Source organism: Orcinus orca, chromosome 6 (assembly GCF_937001465.1).
Source record: "Orcinus orca chromosome 6, mOrcOrc1.1, whole genome shotgun sequence".
Classification (NCBI taxonomy): domain Eukaryota; kingdom Metazoa; phylum Chordata; class Mammalia; order Artiodactyla; family Delphinidae; genus Orcinus; species Orcinus orca.
Genome location: NC_064564.1, coordinates 35,504,969 through 35,520,713, shown reverse-complemented (window position 1 = coordinate 35,520,713; position 15,745 = coordinate 35,504,969). Strand labels below are relative to the sequence as shown.

The window sequence follows — 15,745 nt, the reverse complement described above, 5'->3', positions numbered from 1 at the left end:
AACGGATGATAGAGCGTCTTTCTCAGCGTTAGTTGGTTCACAACTTCCCATTTTTTCCTTCTTTCTGTTCCCTAGAGTTGAAAGATTCCCTCTCCCTGTTTTGTTGGTTTTAAGAGGAATAAAGAAGACAAAATGTGCGACGCAAAGGGCTGCACGGAGTTGGGCAGGGAGCCAGTGCAGGGGCGCAAGGCGGGACGGTGCGTTGGTGGAGGGGCGTTGCTGCATCAGCTGCAGGCCTCTGCCCCCCAGGCAAGGCTCAGGCTCTGTGGCAGAAACGCTCTTGGGCCCCGGGAGGTGGAGGAGTCCCTTCGCCCTCCCCTCCGGATAAACATCCTGAATTTAAATATCAGAGGGAGGCCTTGCAGCGGGAGGATGCAATTAAGACTTCCGAAAACTGATCCTCAGTTTTTCGTGTGCTAAGAATCACCTGGGGTGCTTGTTTAAAATGCTGCCTTCCTGGTCCCCACTCTTAGAAACTCATGCAGCAGGTTGGACGTGAGGCCCAGGGTCCGCATATTGAAAACACCCCAAGCAATTCTGGTGCCAGGAGATCCTGAGCCAGGCTAAGAAAAACACCCACTTGGAGGGTGATGGTGCAGGATCTGAAACTCTTCTTTTACAAAAATAGCTTTTTTGTCATTATAATTTCATCTCAAGGACACCAGTTTTCTTATTCTGGATGTAGATGTGGTAGGTATGTTTATGGAGCTGTCTTGCTGAAAGAAAGATTATGCACATATGGTTATGTGCATAATTGCAGTTAATTATTATGTTGTGAACATATGGTTAAACTTGATAAAGATTAACTTATAAAAACTCTTATTAAAAGTTCCCTGTTATTTGCCATGAATCAGTACCGTGGATTTTTTTAGGGGAGTGTGTTCATTCATCCACTTAATTAAAAGTTTTTTCATTCTTGCTGCGTGGCTGGCCCTGTGCAAGGATGGGGAGACTGCGCGCAGTGGGCCAGCAGCCGGGAGCTGACCGCTGCCCTCTAGGGCTTTACAGTCTGGCCAGGGAGACAGATTCATCAAATCCCCAACAACCACGGGCATTTCGATTTTGTGTATGTTTATTCTTATTAGTTAAGGTGTTTGTTAAGTTCATTACTAAATGTGATTTTTATAAACGTAGAAGTATTTACATATATACAAATACAAAGCATACAAACAAAAAATCCTTGTCAGGCCATATATTGTGATTTGTGTTTTAAAAAAAATTGGCTAATACAGAGATTTTGAATTTTCCAGGTGTCTCTCTTTGGGCTAGGAAGATATAGTCTATAAATTCTATACAAAGTTGGATTGTAGTTTTTTTTTAATCAGTGAGTTAAGACTTCCTCTCTAAACATGTTTAATTAAGATGTCTGAAGGATGCATTAATTTTTTTCCCCATCACATTTCTACTCTCTCCCCTATTTGTGAACCTAGCACATTAGGAAAGCAGTACCCAAGTGCTTTCAAGCACAAATGTACCTGAATGCAGAATTCTTATCCAACAGGGAGAAGCACAGAGAATTCTGATTCCTTGCTTAGCAGTTTCAGCATGTCCTCAATGCTATTTTCTTGCCAGACACTTGAGCGTGCAAATCATCTATGAGAGAACAAATCAATATGAGACAGAACTGTCATCAATAACGTCTGCCTCTTGATTTTCAGTGTTGCAGGTGGTGAACTCTTTGACTTCTTAGCTGAAAAGGAATCTCTGACTGAAGAGGAAGCAACTGAATTTCTCAAACAAATTCTTAATGGTGTTTACTACCTGCATTCCCTTCAGATTGCCCACTTTGATCTCAAGGTATGTTGCTTGGTGTGAATCAGATAAAAGCTTACACGTACCACAGCATTCGCTGTCTGCTAAGAAAAACTGAGGGCGTCCCAAAGAGATACACGTTTTTTTCCTAGAGGGGTTTAACCAATGAAATTATCAATATAAATCAGCAAGTGTATGATGCGTGCCTACTACAGGAATTCCTAACCAATGTGTGAGATAGAGGCTTAAGATGAATGATTACATTTGAGAATTCTTGGGGAAGAATCAAGGGGTCTTACCAGCCAGGTCTTTAAGAAAGGGGGCTGCTGTTGGATATGGGGTATTTTCAACCTAGAGTACCCATTGGCTGCCCAGTTTCCATCCCCTTCTGGCTACAAGGCATATAAGATGGAAGGTGTCTTGATCTCTACTCTCCCTCTTGATGCAAAGCCTTCTGGGCTGACTCAGTCTCTGGCAATCAATCAAACCAAACTCTGAGACTGGCTAATTGTGGTCTTTGCTTGGCTGGAGGCAAGGCATTATCGGACATAAAAAGGCACATCATACTCCCATCCATCACAGAGGTGATGGTCTCTCTGAGAGGGGAAGATATACATATGAGCAACAGAAGTGGCAATGTAAGATTCAGGTACAATCCGAGGCAGCGAGAAGATTATCACAAAAAGTGTGGGGTTGATTGCCAAGTGAGTGATTCAGACCATTGGAGCTAGGATAGATGTAAGAGAAGGGAAGATTTTCTCCATACTTATTGTAGCAGAGCCGTCAAGACCCCATCTGGATCCCCCAACACTCACTAACACACACCCTAAAGACTGCTGCTGGGAGCTGGAAATGCCAAAGAGTAAATGCCTACTGAAGCAGCTCTTAGCAGTGGAGCTGGGGAGAAGGTGGATAAATACCCCAACTCCCTCGTGCTTCAGTTGAAAGATTCTGAGTGCTGCCCTTTCTCCCCAAGTCCTCCAAAGGGATTGTGCTCCAGTCACTCCTACCTTGATAAGACACTTTGTATCAGCTTCCTTCCTTCTGTTTCCTGTCTCCCCATTCCTCTACCAAGTATTCCCTGGAGTCCCCTCCTACATAAGCTGCTTGCATCCAAATCCATGTCACAGGTCTGCTCCTGGGAGAATCTAAACCAAGACATTTATTTTTCCTAGTGTTCTCTTGCAACTACTCTTTCATCCCTACGTTTTGGTTGTTTTTTCAGGGAAGAGGAAGAACTATCTGCCATCTTGTCCTCAGCATAACATATGATAGGGTTTTTTTTAATTGTGGAAAAATAAACATAATATAAAATTTACCATTTTAACCATTTCAAAGTATGCAGTTAAGTGACATTAAGTATATTCACATTGTTTTACAACCGTCACAGCCATCTATTTCTGGAAATTATTGATCTTCCCAAACTGAACCTATGTACCCATTAAACCCTAACTCCCCAACCCTCCTACCCCCAGCTGCTGGCATCCACTATTCTACTTTCTGTCTCTATGATTTTGCGTATTCTAGGTATTTCATGTAAGTGGAGTCACGCACTATTTCTCCTTTTGTGACTGACTGATTTCAGTTCACATAGTGTCTTCAGGATTCATGCATATTGTAGCACATGTCAGAATTTCCTTTCTTTCTCAGGCTGAATGGTATTCCATTGTATGGCTAGACCACGTTTTGTTTATCCGTTCATCTGATGGGCATCATGTTATTTCCACCTATGAACATTGCTGTACTATTTTTCTTTTTTTTAAAGCCTGAAAACATAATGCTTTTGGATAGAAATGTTCCCAAACCTCGGATCAAGATCATCGACTTTGGGTTGGCCCATAAAATTGACTTTGGAAATGAATTCAAGAACATATTTGGGACACCAGAGTTTGTTGGTAAGTTTTCTTATTCCTGTGGTCATTCATTTCTCATAAACATTATGCTGGCAAAATTCACCCTGCTGCAGCATCATTTCCCTGGTACATATTTCTGGTTTATACATGAAGATTAGAATCTGTTGGTTCACTTTCTTCCCAAACTAAATGTGCGTTCATTTCCTCTTAGCTCCTGAGATAGTCAACTATGAACCTCTTGGTCTTGAGGCAGACATGTGGTAAGGAGCATGTTCTTGATGTTGTCACCTTTCTGATTTATTTTACTATTCTTCTGATGTTGTTTTTCTTTTTATTTTGTGTCTAGGAGTATTGGGGTAATAACCTATATTCTGTAAGTACCCAGATCCACAGCTCATGTTCTTTTCCTTTTTCTTTGAGACCGTATGTTTTACTGACCATTCTATGTGTCGTGTTGATCAGTTCAGCTTATGTATGCTTTTTTTTTTTTTTTGCGGTACGTGGGCCTCTCACTGTTGTGCCTCTCCTGTTGCGGAGCACAGGCTCCGGACACGCAGGCTCAGCAGCCACGGGTCAGGGGTCCAGCCGCTCCACGGCATGTGGGATCTTCCCGGACCGGGGCACGAACCCGTGTCCCCCGCATCGGCAGGCAGACTCTCAATCACTGCGCCACCAGGGAAGCCCTATGCTTTTTAAGCATATTCATTTTACACCTCCACAACATGTTTACTTTATACTAATGAAACATTTTCTCCTAATTTGAAATGAATCATCAGAAACTGCAGCATAATCACTGAAAGAAAGCATGGCTGTCTATTACTGCTGAGAAAATAGGAAAGGCTTTCTTTTTCTTTTTTTTAAGCTACTAAATGCTGTTCTAAATTAACTGTCCTTTGCATTAAGCTGAAGCTTTTGTGCATAACAATTAAATGGCCTATAAAATGTAACTGAATTCTAAAGTGACCGCTCAAGCACCAGATTATAATGTTATTCCTCACTCCCTTTATCAGATATTGTAGGAACAGAATGACAACACAAGAGGGACTTACTCATGTTCTGTGCCCTGTTTTATTAACAGCCTAAGTGGGGCATCCCCATTTCTTGGAGACACTAAACAAGAAACGTTAGCGAACGTATCTGCTGTCAACTACGAATTTGAGGAAGAATACTTCAGTAATACCAGTGCCCTAGCCAAAGATTTCATAAGAAGACTCCTCGTCAAGGATCCAAAGTGAGTGTCCATTATACCCGAAAGGTGCCCAGCTGTGGCCTCAGCTAGACGAGAGTTAGCACCTGTCCTGTGCACACGGCCACGTTTTATGCGACCCTGGTTGTTTCCTCCTGGCAAAGAGAAGCATGCCGTGTGAAACGCTTCAGAAAATGCAGGCAGGGCCCTTTGTACCTGCTCAGTCAGCCCCTGCGGGCACAGTGAAATAATCACACAAAGACTGATGTTGTTTTCGGCTCCGTGAAGCAGGCCCCGAACTGCATTTTCCAGAGCATCTCCTTGGTAGGCCCAGCCGGCATGGAAACAACCTTAGTGTTTGCTTCTATGGTCACTGCATTTTTTTTCTTTCCCCTCCCCCCACAAAGGAAGAGAATGACAATTCAAGATAGTTTGCAGCATCCCTGGATCAAGGTAAGTTGCATATTGTGATTGGTTTGGGGATTATAGGGCGACCTGGAATTCGTTTGTCCTAGGGTATCACTAGGCACTGTGGGTTCTAACCACGGTCACGTCTGGAGTATTGTGTTTGCTGTTGGTGCTATACTTTAAGACAGCTGACAGCTGAGAGAATCCTCATGATGACGGAGGTAGAAAGGAGCGAGCTACCACAGTGCAGGACTGTGATGAGGAACTGAAGGGCAGGTCCACTCAACAGCCTCGAGTTTGATTGTGGGATATTAGCCCAAACAATATTCTTGAAAATTCTTGAATTAACTTCCAGCATTTAAGTATCATATCAAATCTGGATTTCCAGCTTCTCTTGAAAAATCTGAAGATCTATCAACACTGAGCCCTCATTCTGCAAGGCTGCCAGAAACTCTGCCCAGTTGCCTTTGTACCAGGCCAGCAGCCACCCCCGATGTATATACACCTTTACACTGTTTGCCTGGCGCCTGTCAGCATTTGGGTTAAAGAACGGAAGTTGCTTCAGCTAGACCAGAAAGGACTAAGAGTGGGGAAGCATGGCAGTTACAGAATAAAATCATGGAACTATTGTGGTGCAGTAACTTGCGTTGCAGAAGTAGGTTTGGGGCAGCTGGAGACCTCTGTCTGTGCCAGCTCCCAGCAGTTGCCTGGGCTTCCCTAGAAGGCAACGGTGTCTCCTTCCTTCAGAGGTAGAGTTGCATGGCCTCCTGAAAAAATGCAGTAGGAGGGATTTTAATGCTGTAAGATAGACCGAATTTGCTAACATCTGAGGTCCCAACCAGCTCTAAATGACTTGATGATGTTAAGTTCACATGCCTCGCAATGTGGCCTCACCGTGAATCATGCCATTCCCAGATTCTCTTATGGAAAGTTGTAATTCAGCTTGTCCAAGCTCAACTTTTCAACTTTCCCTCAAGATCCAGCCTTCATGGATTTGCTCAAACCCTTAGCCACAAGAGTTTAGCCTCTGGAGACTAGGTTCCTGAATCAGGCATATTATCCCAACTCGTTTTGTTACTTCAGCAAGGTGAATATGTAAGCGTCCCAAATAATGAGAGGTTTTCAAAAGTTGTCATGTAACGCATTTCTATAATTTGAGAGCTCTAAATGGTCTTTTTTGGATTTTCGTTTTAGCCTAAAGATACCCAACAAGCACTTAGTAGAAAAGCATCGGCAGTAAACATGGAGAAATTCAAGAAGTTCGCAGCCCGGAAAAAATGGAAAGTAAGATTGTTTGATTTGAAGGGATGAACTAATTCTGTGTCCCCTGTGGCTCTCCCTCTGTTCAGGGCTCACTTCTTCTGATACTGGCAGTGCAGAACTGCATCCTTTTTAAAAATTCACTCTGTAGTCATCTGCACTGTTGCCCTATTTTCAAAGACAATCAAAAATACTATTTCAGTCCTATTAACTCATCTTTTCACATGTAATTTTGCATTTTTTTAAATTAAAACCATTCCCAAGGCAAATTTTTAAATCAGTACAATAAAATTATAGTGCAGTCTTTTTCTAAAGGCAACAAGCCACATTTTAAATAGATTTGTTTCTTGCGGTAGGCACCATAGCATTATGATTATACCAGAACTTGTGTAAATGGTTCTCTAAATCCAGCCTTGGTCTGTGAGTGGTTGGGATGGGGGTGGGGTGTGACCATGAGCGTCTGCGATGTGATCCCTTCTCAGTGCGGATGGTTTCTGCAGGGGCTGAGTAGGATGTGGCTCTAAAGGGCATTCCAGCCAAACTTGAACAAATGAAAATTCAGGGTTAAGAAGGGGACAGGATGGCTTCCTGTGCACAGGGTCATGTCAAGCCCAGAGGAGGCAGGTACTTGCCATGTCTCCTCATCACTGGGCCAGAAGTGTACCTCATTGTACTCATCAGGTTGGGGATGGCTTGATAGAGATGAGGAGGACCACAGCCATGGGTTACTCAAGACTTGACTCTTAGTCTCAAAGAAGCCTTGAAAATAAGGCTTAAAATGTAGAGTGAACCACCATAAGTTTCTCTTTCTCTCCCTCTCTTTCATTCATGTACAGACACGCACACACACACACATTCTTTACCTGTTGCTTCTGCCTTTGAGAGTAAGTGCAGAGGTGTTTGTCCTATAGGCTAAAGAGTCCCCAACCTGCTCATTTCCAACAACTGGATGAGTTTTGAGAGTCACACTGTCTGCCATTACCAACTTGCCTGGGCACCGAGGACACAGGGCAAGACCCTTGCATACCATGCTTCTCTGAGGGGAGACGTGCAAGGGCTTTGTTAGGGTAAGATCCCATTCCTCAAAGAGTAGAGAGTGAATATGGAGAGAGAAGGGATGCATCCAGTTCTGCAGCTTAATAACGAAATGCAGGAGAATCTCTCTCTATTGTTGTCTTGATTTATAAGACCTTCAGAAATTTCTTTAAGCAAATATGATCCGGGCTTCCCTGGTGGCGCAGTGGTTGAGAGTCTGCCTGCCGATGCAGGGGATATGGGTTCGTGCCCTGGTCCAGGAAGATCCCACATGCCGCGGAGCGGCTGGGCCCGTGAGCCATGGCCGCTGAGCCTGCGCGTCCGGAGCCTGTGCTCCGCAACGGGAGAGGCCACAACAGTGAGAGGCCCGCGTACCATAAAAAATAAAAAAAATATGATCCAACCTGCTTGTGGGATCGCCCACCCCTGAAGAATAATACACGCTGTCAGCCTTGAATGCTATCTCAAAGGCTTTGTCATTTGCACTAATTTGAGTATTGTTATGTAAGCTCTCTCTCCTCCTCTCCCCCTGCATTTTTTTCACTCTCTCTCTCTTTTTTTTTTAAAGCAATCTGTTCGCTTGATATCACTGTGCCAAAGATTATCCAGGTCATTCTTGTCCAGAAGTAACATGAGTGTTGCCAGAAGCGATGATACTCTGGTAAGCAAACCTTTTCCCCAGATAGGTTTGTTCTTAGCACTGTGTATTTACCGTGTTTAGGTTGTTTAATTTGTTCAGCAACCCAGAAAACCTGAAGTCTTGGAAACATCAGGCCTGTTCTTCCTCCTCTTGAGTGGGGGAGTTGGGGTGGCTGATTGGATCTACTCTGTTACTGTTTCGTCCTTTTTCCTCTTTGTTTTGATTGGCTATACCTACTAGCTCTAACACTACCACCTTCCCACCCTCCTCTCACCCCCAACACGGTTTGATAAAAGAGAGGCTTGCCAGTAGAAGAGGAAAGATCATATTCTAATTTTCATGAACTAAAACGAGAGCCCTCTGTTTCCACCAACCTTGGAGAATCTTAGACTGTACTAGTACAAAAGGGGCAGACAACCCTCCTTCTGAACACATACACACACACACACACACACACAAACACACCAGAAAATCAGGGGAAATGCAGTGGAATTTGCTGATATAGTTCATGGTAGACCAGAAGGCTAAACCCACTCACTTTGTTGATGTTGTATTGATTTCTAAAGGCTCTTGAGAACAACTCCACGACTTTTTTCCCTTAATCCAAACTGAAACCTAATCACAGATTAACTCTTCAGATATGACTGGACACATCAGAATTCAACGAGACTTTCCCCAACAGTCAGACAACGGGGCTTTGTGAATCCTGGAGGTAAAGGGGACTCCAGAAAAGGCAGAAAGGGTGGTTCTGTGGGAACCAGCCTGCTCCTGTAACTGAATAGTCAGTGTTTCCTGAGTGGAATCCGGGAACTCCAAGGGCAGGATCACACATCAGCAGACACCAGCTCTTTTTTTACTCCCTGAAGCCAGTAGTTTTACTCAAGTTCCAGATCTAACCTTATAGCCTGAAAAGAGATAGGAAATTTTAAAAAGAAATAAAGAAGTAGGAGAGAAGCAAGTTAGGAGGAGAAGGGAGAGAAAGAGGAGGAAAGCTGGACTGGGGAATTGTTTGAGGGTGGCCGTGGAACCAGGACAAGATATAAACTATTAATCTGAGTAAGGTGATGAGAACAATGAAATCTTACAAATTAAAATTGCCCTGAATAATCAGTTGGGAGACAGTTTGTTGCAATGAAGAGTTTAGGGTAAGAGAGGGACAGGGCTTGTGTAGAAGCTCCAGGTGGGAAGACCCCCCTCCCCAGCCCTCAGGGTCTCTCTCTCATCATCTCAGTGTCCTGCTGATCGTGAGGCTGTGTTACAACAACGTGCTTATTCCTCCCATTCTCCCATTTCTTGTCACTCTCACTTTCAGTCAAATGTCTCTTAGTCTTCAACTCGGATTGTGATAGAAAAGCAAAACCAGTGGTGTTCTTAAACATGTACTCTGTGCAGATATTATTATGTCTCTCATGAAGCTTGTTTGGATTCAGATTTATAGAGAAGAGAAAGCAGAGTTCAGAGAAACGCCTTCTCCATTCCACCCCCCATAGGCAGAGGTTCAGCCTCTGTAGGTACGCTTTTCCAGATTTGAAATTTTAGTAGCAGTACCTCTGTAAGTCCAAAACTTTTGTTTGGGACTTTTCTAGCTTATTTTTTTTTTGTTTTAATTTACCATATTGTGCAAATTTCTTATTATTTATATTTAAGAAAGTACTTTAACAAAGTAGCAAAAATTTAACAAACTTACTGTTCCACAGTATCTAGTTATTTTCTCTTTGTAAATGAAATGCCTCCATTTTCCCATTTCTGGCCTTTATTTTTACATTTCTCCCCTTTTCATACCTTTTTTTAAAAATAATTGTGACCAGCTTTCAGAGAATTTTGCTATGTTATAGAATACCTAGAGAATGAAGAATTTCTAGTGCTCAAAAAATGACAATCTGTAATTGCAAAAATTACAAAGTAAGACTTTCTTATTCAAAGATAACATTTCCTTGGTTCTATGGTTTTTAGAATCTGAGTTACACCTGAAATTTTCTACAGTGGTTTCTGGGACTATATGTTTTTAAAGATTCCTAAGGTAAACACAAAGTGTAGTTTGTCATCAATCGTTGTTCTAAATCTGAATCTTAAGAGATGTTTGCTCTCTGGGTAATAATGCAGGCAGCATAAAGACACTGATAAATAGTAGGTGAAGGGGCAAAAAATGACCTCCTGCTTCCCTTCATGACCAGGTGGATTTTGGGATTAAATGGCTTACTTTCCCCTGAACACTCCTTTTAATAAATGAGCATTGGTTTCTCTGATGTTGGTAGAAGGAGCAGCATGACCAACAGTCTAACACTTTTTCCCTCTTCCATGTCTCTCTCAAGGATGAGGAAGACTCCTTCGTGATGAAAGCTATCATCCACGCCATCAACGATGACAACGTCCCAGGCCTGCAGCACCTCCTGGGCTCCTTGTCCAACTATGACGTTAACCAACCCAACAAGGTCTGATGCTGTCCTGCCAGGGGTAGTGGGGGTCGGGGGGTCATGGTGATTGGGCACCTCCAAGTCCAAGGTGGAAAGACCCCATCTGCTCTTCATTCTCCCTTACTGTTGTAAGCTCCATACTGTGGGGAAAATCACTTCTGCTTAGAAAGTGAGCTGAGTTAGGAATAAGGTCTTTTTGCATTGAGGGCCTTTCTACACGCACCTAGCACTCGCCTCTAACCATGAAAATTTAAATGTGCTCATCGTGCAAATGAAAATGTCACTTTGGATTGTGAATCCAAAAGAGGAAGATGTTGTGTCCTTCTGACTGTCTTCCGTTCCTGTCACGCAGGACAGGAATGTGTCCTGTGTCTGTGGAGACACAGGAAGGTATCTGGGGCAGCAGGGCTAGTTTGGGCTTTTCCTTTCCTACCAAACCTGAAAAATAGGTATTTTTTTTTCTTGCCTTTTCCAGCATGGGACACCACCGTTACTTATTGCTGCTGGCTGTGGGAATATTCAAATACTACAGTTGCTCATTAAAAGAGGCTCAAGAATCGATGTCCAGGATAAGGTCATAATTCTGTTTTATTGCAAAGGAATTAATTTTTTAAGTATTTCCAAATGTCTCTAATCGAAAGGTAATAGAGAAAAATAACACATATGCCCTACTTCGTTTCTCAGTTTCCTATAAAGGAAGATGAACTACTTGAATAGCCTGTTCCTGTCTAACATGTTACAGAGAAAAAGGCAAACATTCATCTTCCTCGTGGCTCAGTTGCCCTGCATCATCCTTTCTTTGTGTCCTGCCCCAGATTGACTCCTTACTGATCATATTTACTCAGCGGTGTTATTTGATGTCACATTGAAAATGTTTTAATTATCCAATTAATCTCATCAGAAATGTATTTTTCCGCACATTAATTAGGGCAACAGAGTAAGGAGGATATGCTTTGAGGTGTAGACCACATTGGAAGTGTAGACACAAGTGATGATCAGCTAAGCGTCATTACAACGGGTCTGTCATCAGCTTCCATAGACTTTCAACTGAGCTGTAAAGGGACTAGATCTGGCCCTTGACAATATAGGGAATTCTAACCAGAAGTTGAAATGAAGGTTTTAGGAAAAGAAAAACAACTTTTTATTTCGAAATAATTCTAGATTTACCAAAAAAAAAATCTGCAGAGATAGTATAGAGAGCTCCCTTATCCCTTTCACCCAGCTTCCTGGAATGTTAACGTCTTACATAACCTTGGTCCCTTTGTCAAACTGAAAAGCGAAGTGGGGTTTTATTCCTCTTGGGAGTTGCTCCTTTGGAGGTTGTCATCACATAGGAAGGGAAATATAGCAACTGAGTGATGTTTGCATTCAGATCCAGCCTGGGAATGTGACTCTGCCTTGGTTTTTGTACAGGGTGGATCCAATGCCATCTACTGGGCCTCTCGGCATGGCCACGTAGATACCTTGAAATTTCTCAATGAGAACAAATGCCCTTTGGATGTTAAAGACAAGGTAAGGCCACTCCTCTTCTTAAGGAAAGTAATAAAAGGCATGCCTTCTGCATCATGACCCAAAGAACAAGGATTCAGGACCAAAATCTTCCTACAGAGAATTTAAGTAGAAGTTTCTTTTTGCTGGTGGCTTAGTCTAATATTAAAATCAGGGGGATTCCCTGGTGGCGCAGTGGTTGAGAGTCCGCCTGCCGATGCAGGGGACGCGGGTTCATGCCCCAGTCCGGGAGGATCCCGCATGCCGCGGAGCGGCTGGGCCCGTGAGCCATGGCCGCTGAGCCTGTGTGTCCGGAGCCTGTGCTCCGCAACGGGAGAGGCCACAACAGTGAGAGGCCCGCGTACCGCAAAAAAAAAAATTTTTTTTTAATATACATAAATAAAATCTGATTTTACTTGAAATCTGCCAAGGGTTTTCCATGTTTTATAAGCAGTGAACTATCTTCCCCATAACATGAAAACTCAGTTCAGCCAGAAAGACAACCAGAAAGTGACCTGAGTCCTGGTCCTCTTCTTGACCCGCCATGTGCACATCTCTACCATTCTCTTCCTCTTTGATGTGACTGACTGACAGTGCTGACCTTACGATCACTGGCACTAGAAGGGTTAATGAGACAATGCAAGTAAAGTAAGGCTTTTGGGGTAAAGATGTTATCAAAATGATTGGTTTAGGAAGATACCTTACTTTCACGTACCCATGTTTCATTCAGTCCACACAGCGGCCCTGTGAATTCATTGCAGGGCTGGGACCTGAACTTAAGATTCCTATTTTCTCATCTGTTATGTATTCCATTATGCAACCCCTCTCTGATTCTACTACCAGTAGACTGAGTTGTCATGTTCAGTCAGGGCTGCCACATACAGTTGTATGTATTGTGCACTGCACCATATCTAAGGGAGGACATTTACATTAAAGACATACATTTATTTTTTTTCATTATTATTTTTTAAATATTTATCTATTTATTTTTGGCTGCATCGGGTCTTTGTTGCAGCACTTGAGATCTTTCGTTGTAGTGCACGGGCTCTTCGTTGTGGCCCGTGGGTTCTGGAGCACGTGGGCTCTGTAGTTGTGGCTCGCATACTCGGTAGTTGCGGCGTGCAGGCTTAGTTGCCCCATGGCATGTGGGACCTTAGTTTCCTGACCAGGGATCAAACCTGCATCCCCTGCATTGGAAGGCAGATTCTTAATCATTGGACCACCAGGGAAGTCCCGACATACATTTATTATAACAGTTTTCTGCCGGGTGGCAACAAGTATCTCATTCTGTTATGTTTTTAGATCAGTTTATTCTGACAGTTTCATGGCAGATATAAAAAAAAATCTTAAGGAAGTTGCATCTATGACTAATTCATAGAATGTTATTGTATGGGCTAATGGTAATGTTTTTTAAAATCTCTGAGAATGTAAGAAATGACATTCTAAACATAGACAAAATGAAATCAGAAACTTGGTATTAAATAAAACCCTGTGTTTAAAGAACTTAATATTAAAAAAGGAATTTTGTGTTTTGAAAAAAAATCACATAGCTGGAAGCGTCAGTATATAATGAGAATTGAGACCAGCTATCACAAAAAAGGGAACGCACTCTTACTTAGGGAGGGAGGGTTATCACACACAGGATGAGCCAGGTGTGTGGATTTAACTCTAGCTACATAGTGGGTGCCCCACCCCAGGGTCCTTGGCCCAGTCACCAAAGGGGCATCTGGCCTGAGAGGGGCAGGTACCACCTCAGGGGAGGAGGTGGAGCCAGGCATGGGTGGGAGTGGGACGGCTCCCAGGGGGCTCTGAATCTTTGGCTGTGTCTTTTGCAGTCTGGAGAGACAGCCCTTCATGTGGCAGCTCGCTATGGCCATGCCGATGTGGTTCAGTTACTGTGCAGCTTTGGCTCAAATCCCAACTTCCAGGACAAGGTGGGTCATGGTACCTGATGTCCTCACTTCTTTCTGCTTTTTGCATGGGTATACAGGCAGCCAGGTGATGTGTCTGGGTCTTACGGAGTTTTATCCAAGTTAGGTTTTCTGCTTAGATTACAGAGGGCAGGGACTCGAACAAAAGCACTAACATTCATTCATCCGTTCATTAATCCTCTGGACAACCCTATAATTCTCATTTTACAGATGAGGAAACTGAGGCAGAGAGAGGTTCAAGAACTTGCCCAAGGTAACACAGCTCAACGGTGGTGGAGCCGGTGCTCAAGCCCACCCGGTCTGGTTCCAGAGTCTGTGTTCGTAACCACTACAGTACAGCCGCCCCTCATAGACAGATACATGTGTCTAATGATGTCGATCATGAATATGTAGACCTCACGACCAACCATTTTTGTTAAAGCTTGGTTGTCTTGGCCCCTTCTTTGCCAGAGCAGTAATCAATTTATGTGACTCATCTTTATGCTATATACATGACAGGAATCTTGGGGTGTCAAGATTATTCGAAGAGTTCCTGCTCAGAGAAGTGCTGTCCCATGGTTAGTAGTCTCCAATGAAGTAAAGGACAGACAGCACTTTTACGAGACAGATGATATAAATCCACCCACGCAGAGGCTCTATTGTTCAGAAGAGCTGAGCCATGGTTCCAGTGGGCTCCGCAAAGTCAGTTGTCAGTAAAATGCTGAGAAAGCTGAATTCGAATTAAGGAAAGCCGTCAGACCCATGCCCGTTATTTCACACTAATGTTTTGCTCCAATAGCTACGAGCTCTTTCAATCCGCTGCCTTGAGTTTGCTGCCAGGTTTGGCCAGGACTCTCACCATGCCCGTACTTTCTTTCATAGTCTTGCATTCTCCTCCTCTATGTACTTGTCTCCTTGGCCAGGAAGAAGAAACACCCCTGCACTGTGCTGCCTGGCACGGCTATTACCCTGTGGCCAAAGTCCTTTGCGAAGCCGGCTGCAATGTGAACATTAAGAATCGAGAAGGAGAGACCCCCCTCCTGACAGCCTCCGCCAGGGGCTACCACGACATTGTGGAGTGTCTGGCTGAGCACGGAGCCGACCTTAATGCATCCGACAAGGTGCTTAGTGGGTCAATATATCCCACTTGCTGAAAAGCGATCTGGGGGGCTGGAGGGACCACAAGACTTCTCAGTGACTTTACCTAAAATAACAAACTTGAGTGCAACAAGTTATATCATCCTTTCTCCTCTCCAAAGATTCTGTGATTCTAGATGCTGTTTAATAATTAATGTTCATTTGTGGGGTGTAACAAAATTTATGAATTGGTCAGATGACTCGGGTCTCTGTTTTTAGCCTTTTTAGCTTTGCAGCAGGTACAGTGATGATCACAGAGCCCAAGACAAATCCTCACTTAGGACTGAAATTGGCAACACACTATTAATTTGTAGATAGACAAAGAAATAGGTGGTTTATTTACTTCCATCACCTGCTATTTTGTAGAAAAACAATAAACTATTCTTATTCGTTTGGCAATCTCAATTCCAGGCCAGGTTTTCCTTTTTTAATTAAGCACATTCAGCGTAATCTGTTCTTATAGTGAACTCGTACTTACAATGAGGCTGTGATGTTGCTATTAGATCTGGCGCACTGTGGTTAATTTAGGAACTGCCACTTGTGGAGTATTTTCTGGGTACAGAGAAGTAGCTCTCAAGTGGGGTGACCTTGCCCCCAGGAGACATTGGTAGTGGCTGGAGACATATTTTGGTCGTCACAGCCAGGGTGGGGCATCTAGAAGA

The 15,745-nt window shown here is 43.4% G+C and overlaps 1 protein-coding gene across 4 annotated transcripts in view; it reads left to right on the top strand.

Moving 5' to 3' along the window:
* The window catches only part of DAPK1 (death associated protein kinase 1), a 209,652-nt gene that overhangs the window by 142,215 nt on the left and 51,692 nt on the right, over positions 1 to 15,745 (top strand). For all 4 annotated transcript variants that reach the window (XM_033411366.2, XM_049710899.1, XM_033411367.2 and 1 more), the window contains exons 4-16: positions 1,659 to 1,797; positions 3,518 to 3,647; positions 3,817 to 3,865; positions 3,952 to 3,978; positions 4,684 to 4,836; positions 5,199 to 5,244; positions 6,394 to 6,483; positions 8,063 to 8,155; positions 10,447 to 10,566; positions 11,024 to 11,122; positions 11,962 to 12,060; positions 13,872 to 13,970; positions 14,870 to 15,067. In XM_033411366.2, coding sequence (XP_033267257.1) covers positions 1,659 to 1,797; positions 3,518 to 3,647; positions 3,817 to 3,865; positions 3,952 to 3,978; positions 4,684 to 4,836; positions 5,199 to 5,244; positions 6,394 to 6,483; positions 8,063 to 8,155; positions 10,447 to 10,566; positions 11,024 to 11,122; positions 11,962 to 12,060; positions 13,872 to 13,970; positions 14,870 to 15,067 — 1,342 coding nt within the window. The remainder of the gene's footprint in view (positions 1 to 1,658; positions 1,798 to 3,517; positions 3,648 to 3,816; positions 3,866 to 3,951; positions 3,979 to 4,683; positions 4,837 to 5,198; positions 5,245 to 6,393; positions 6,484 to 8,062; positions 8,156 to 10,446; positions 10,567 to 11,023; positions 11,123 to 11,961; positions 12,061 to 13,871; positions 13,971 to 14,869; positions 15,068 to 15,745) is intronic.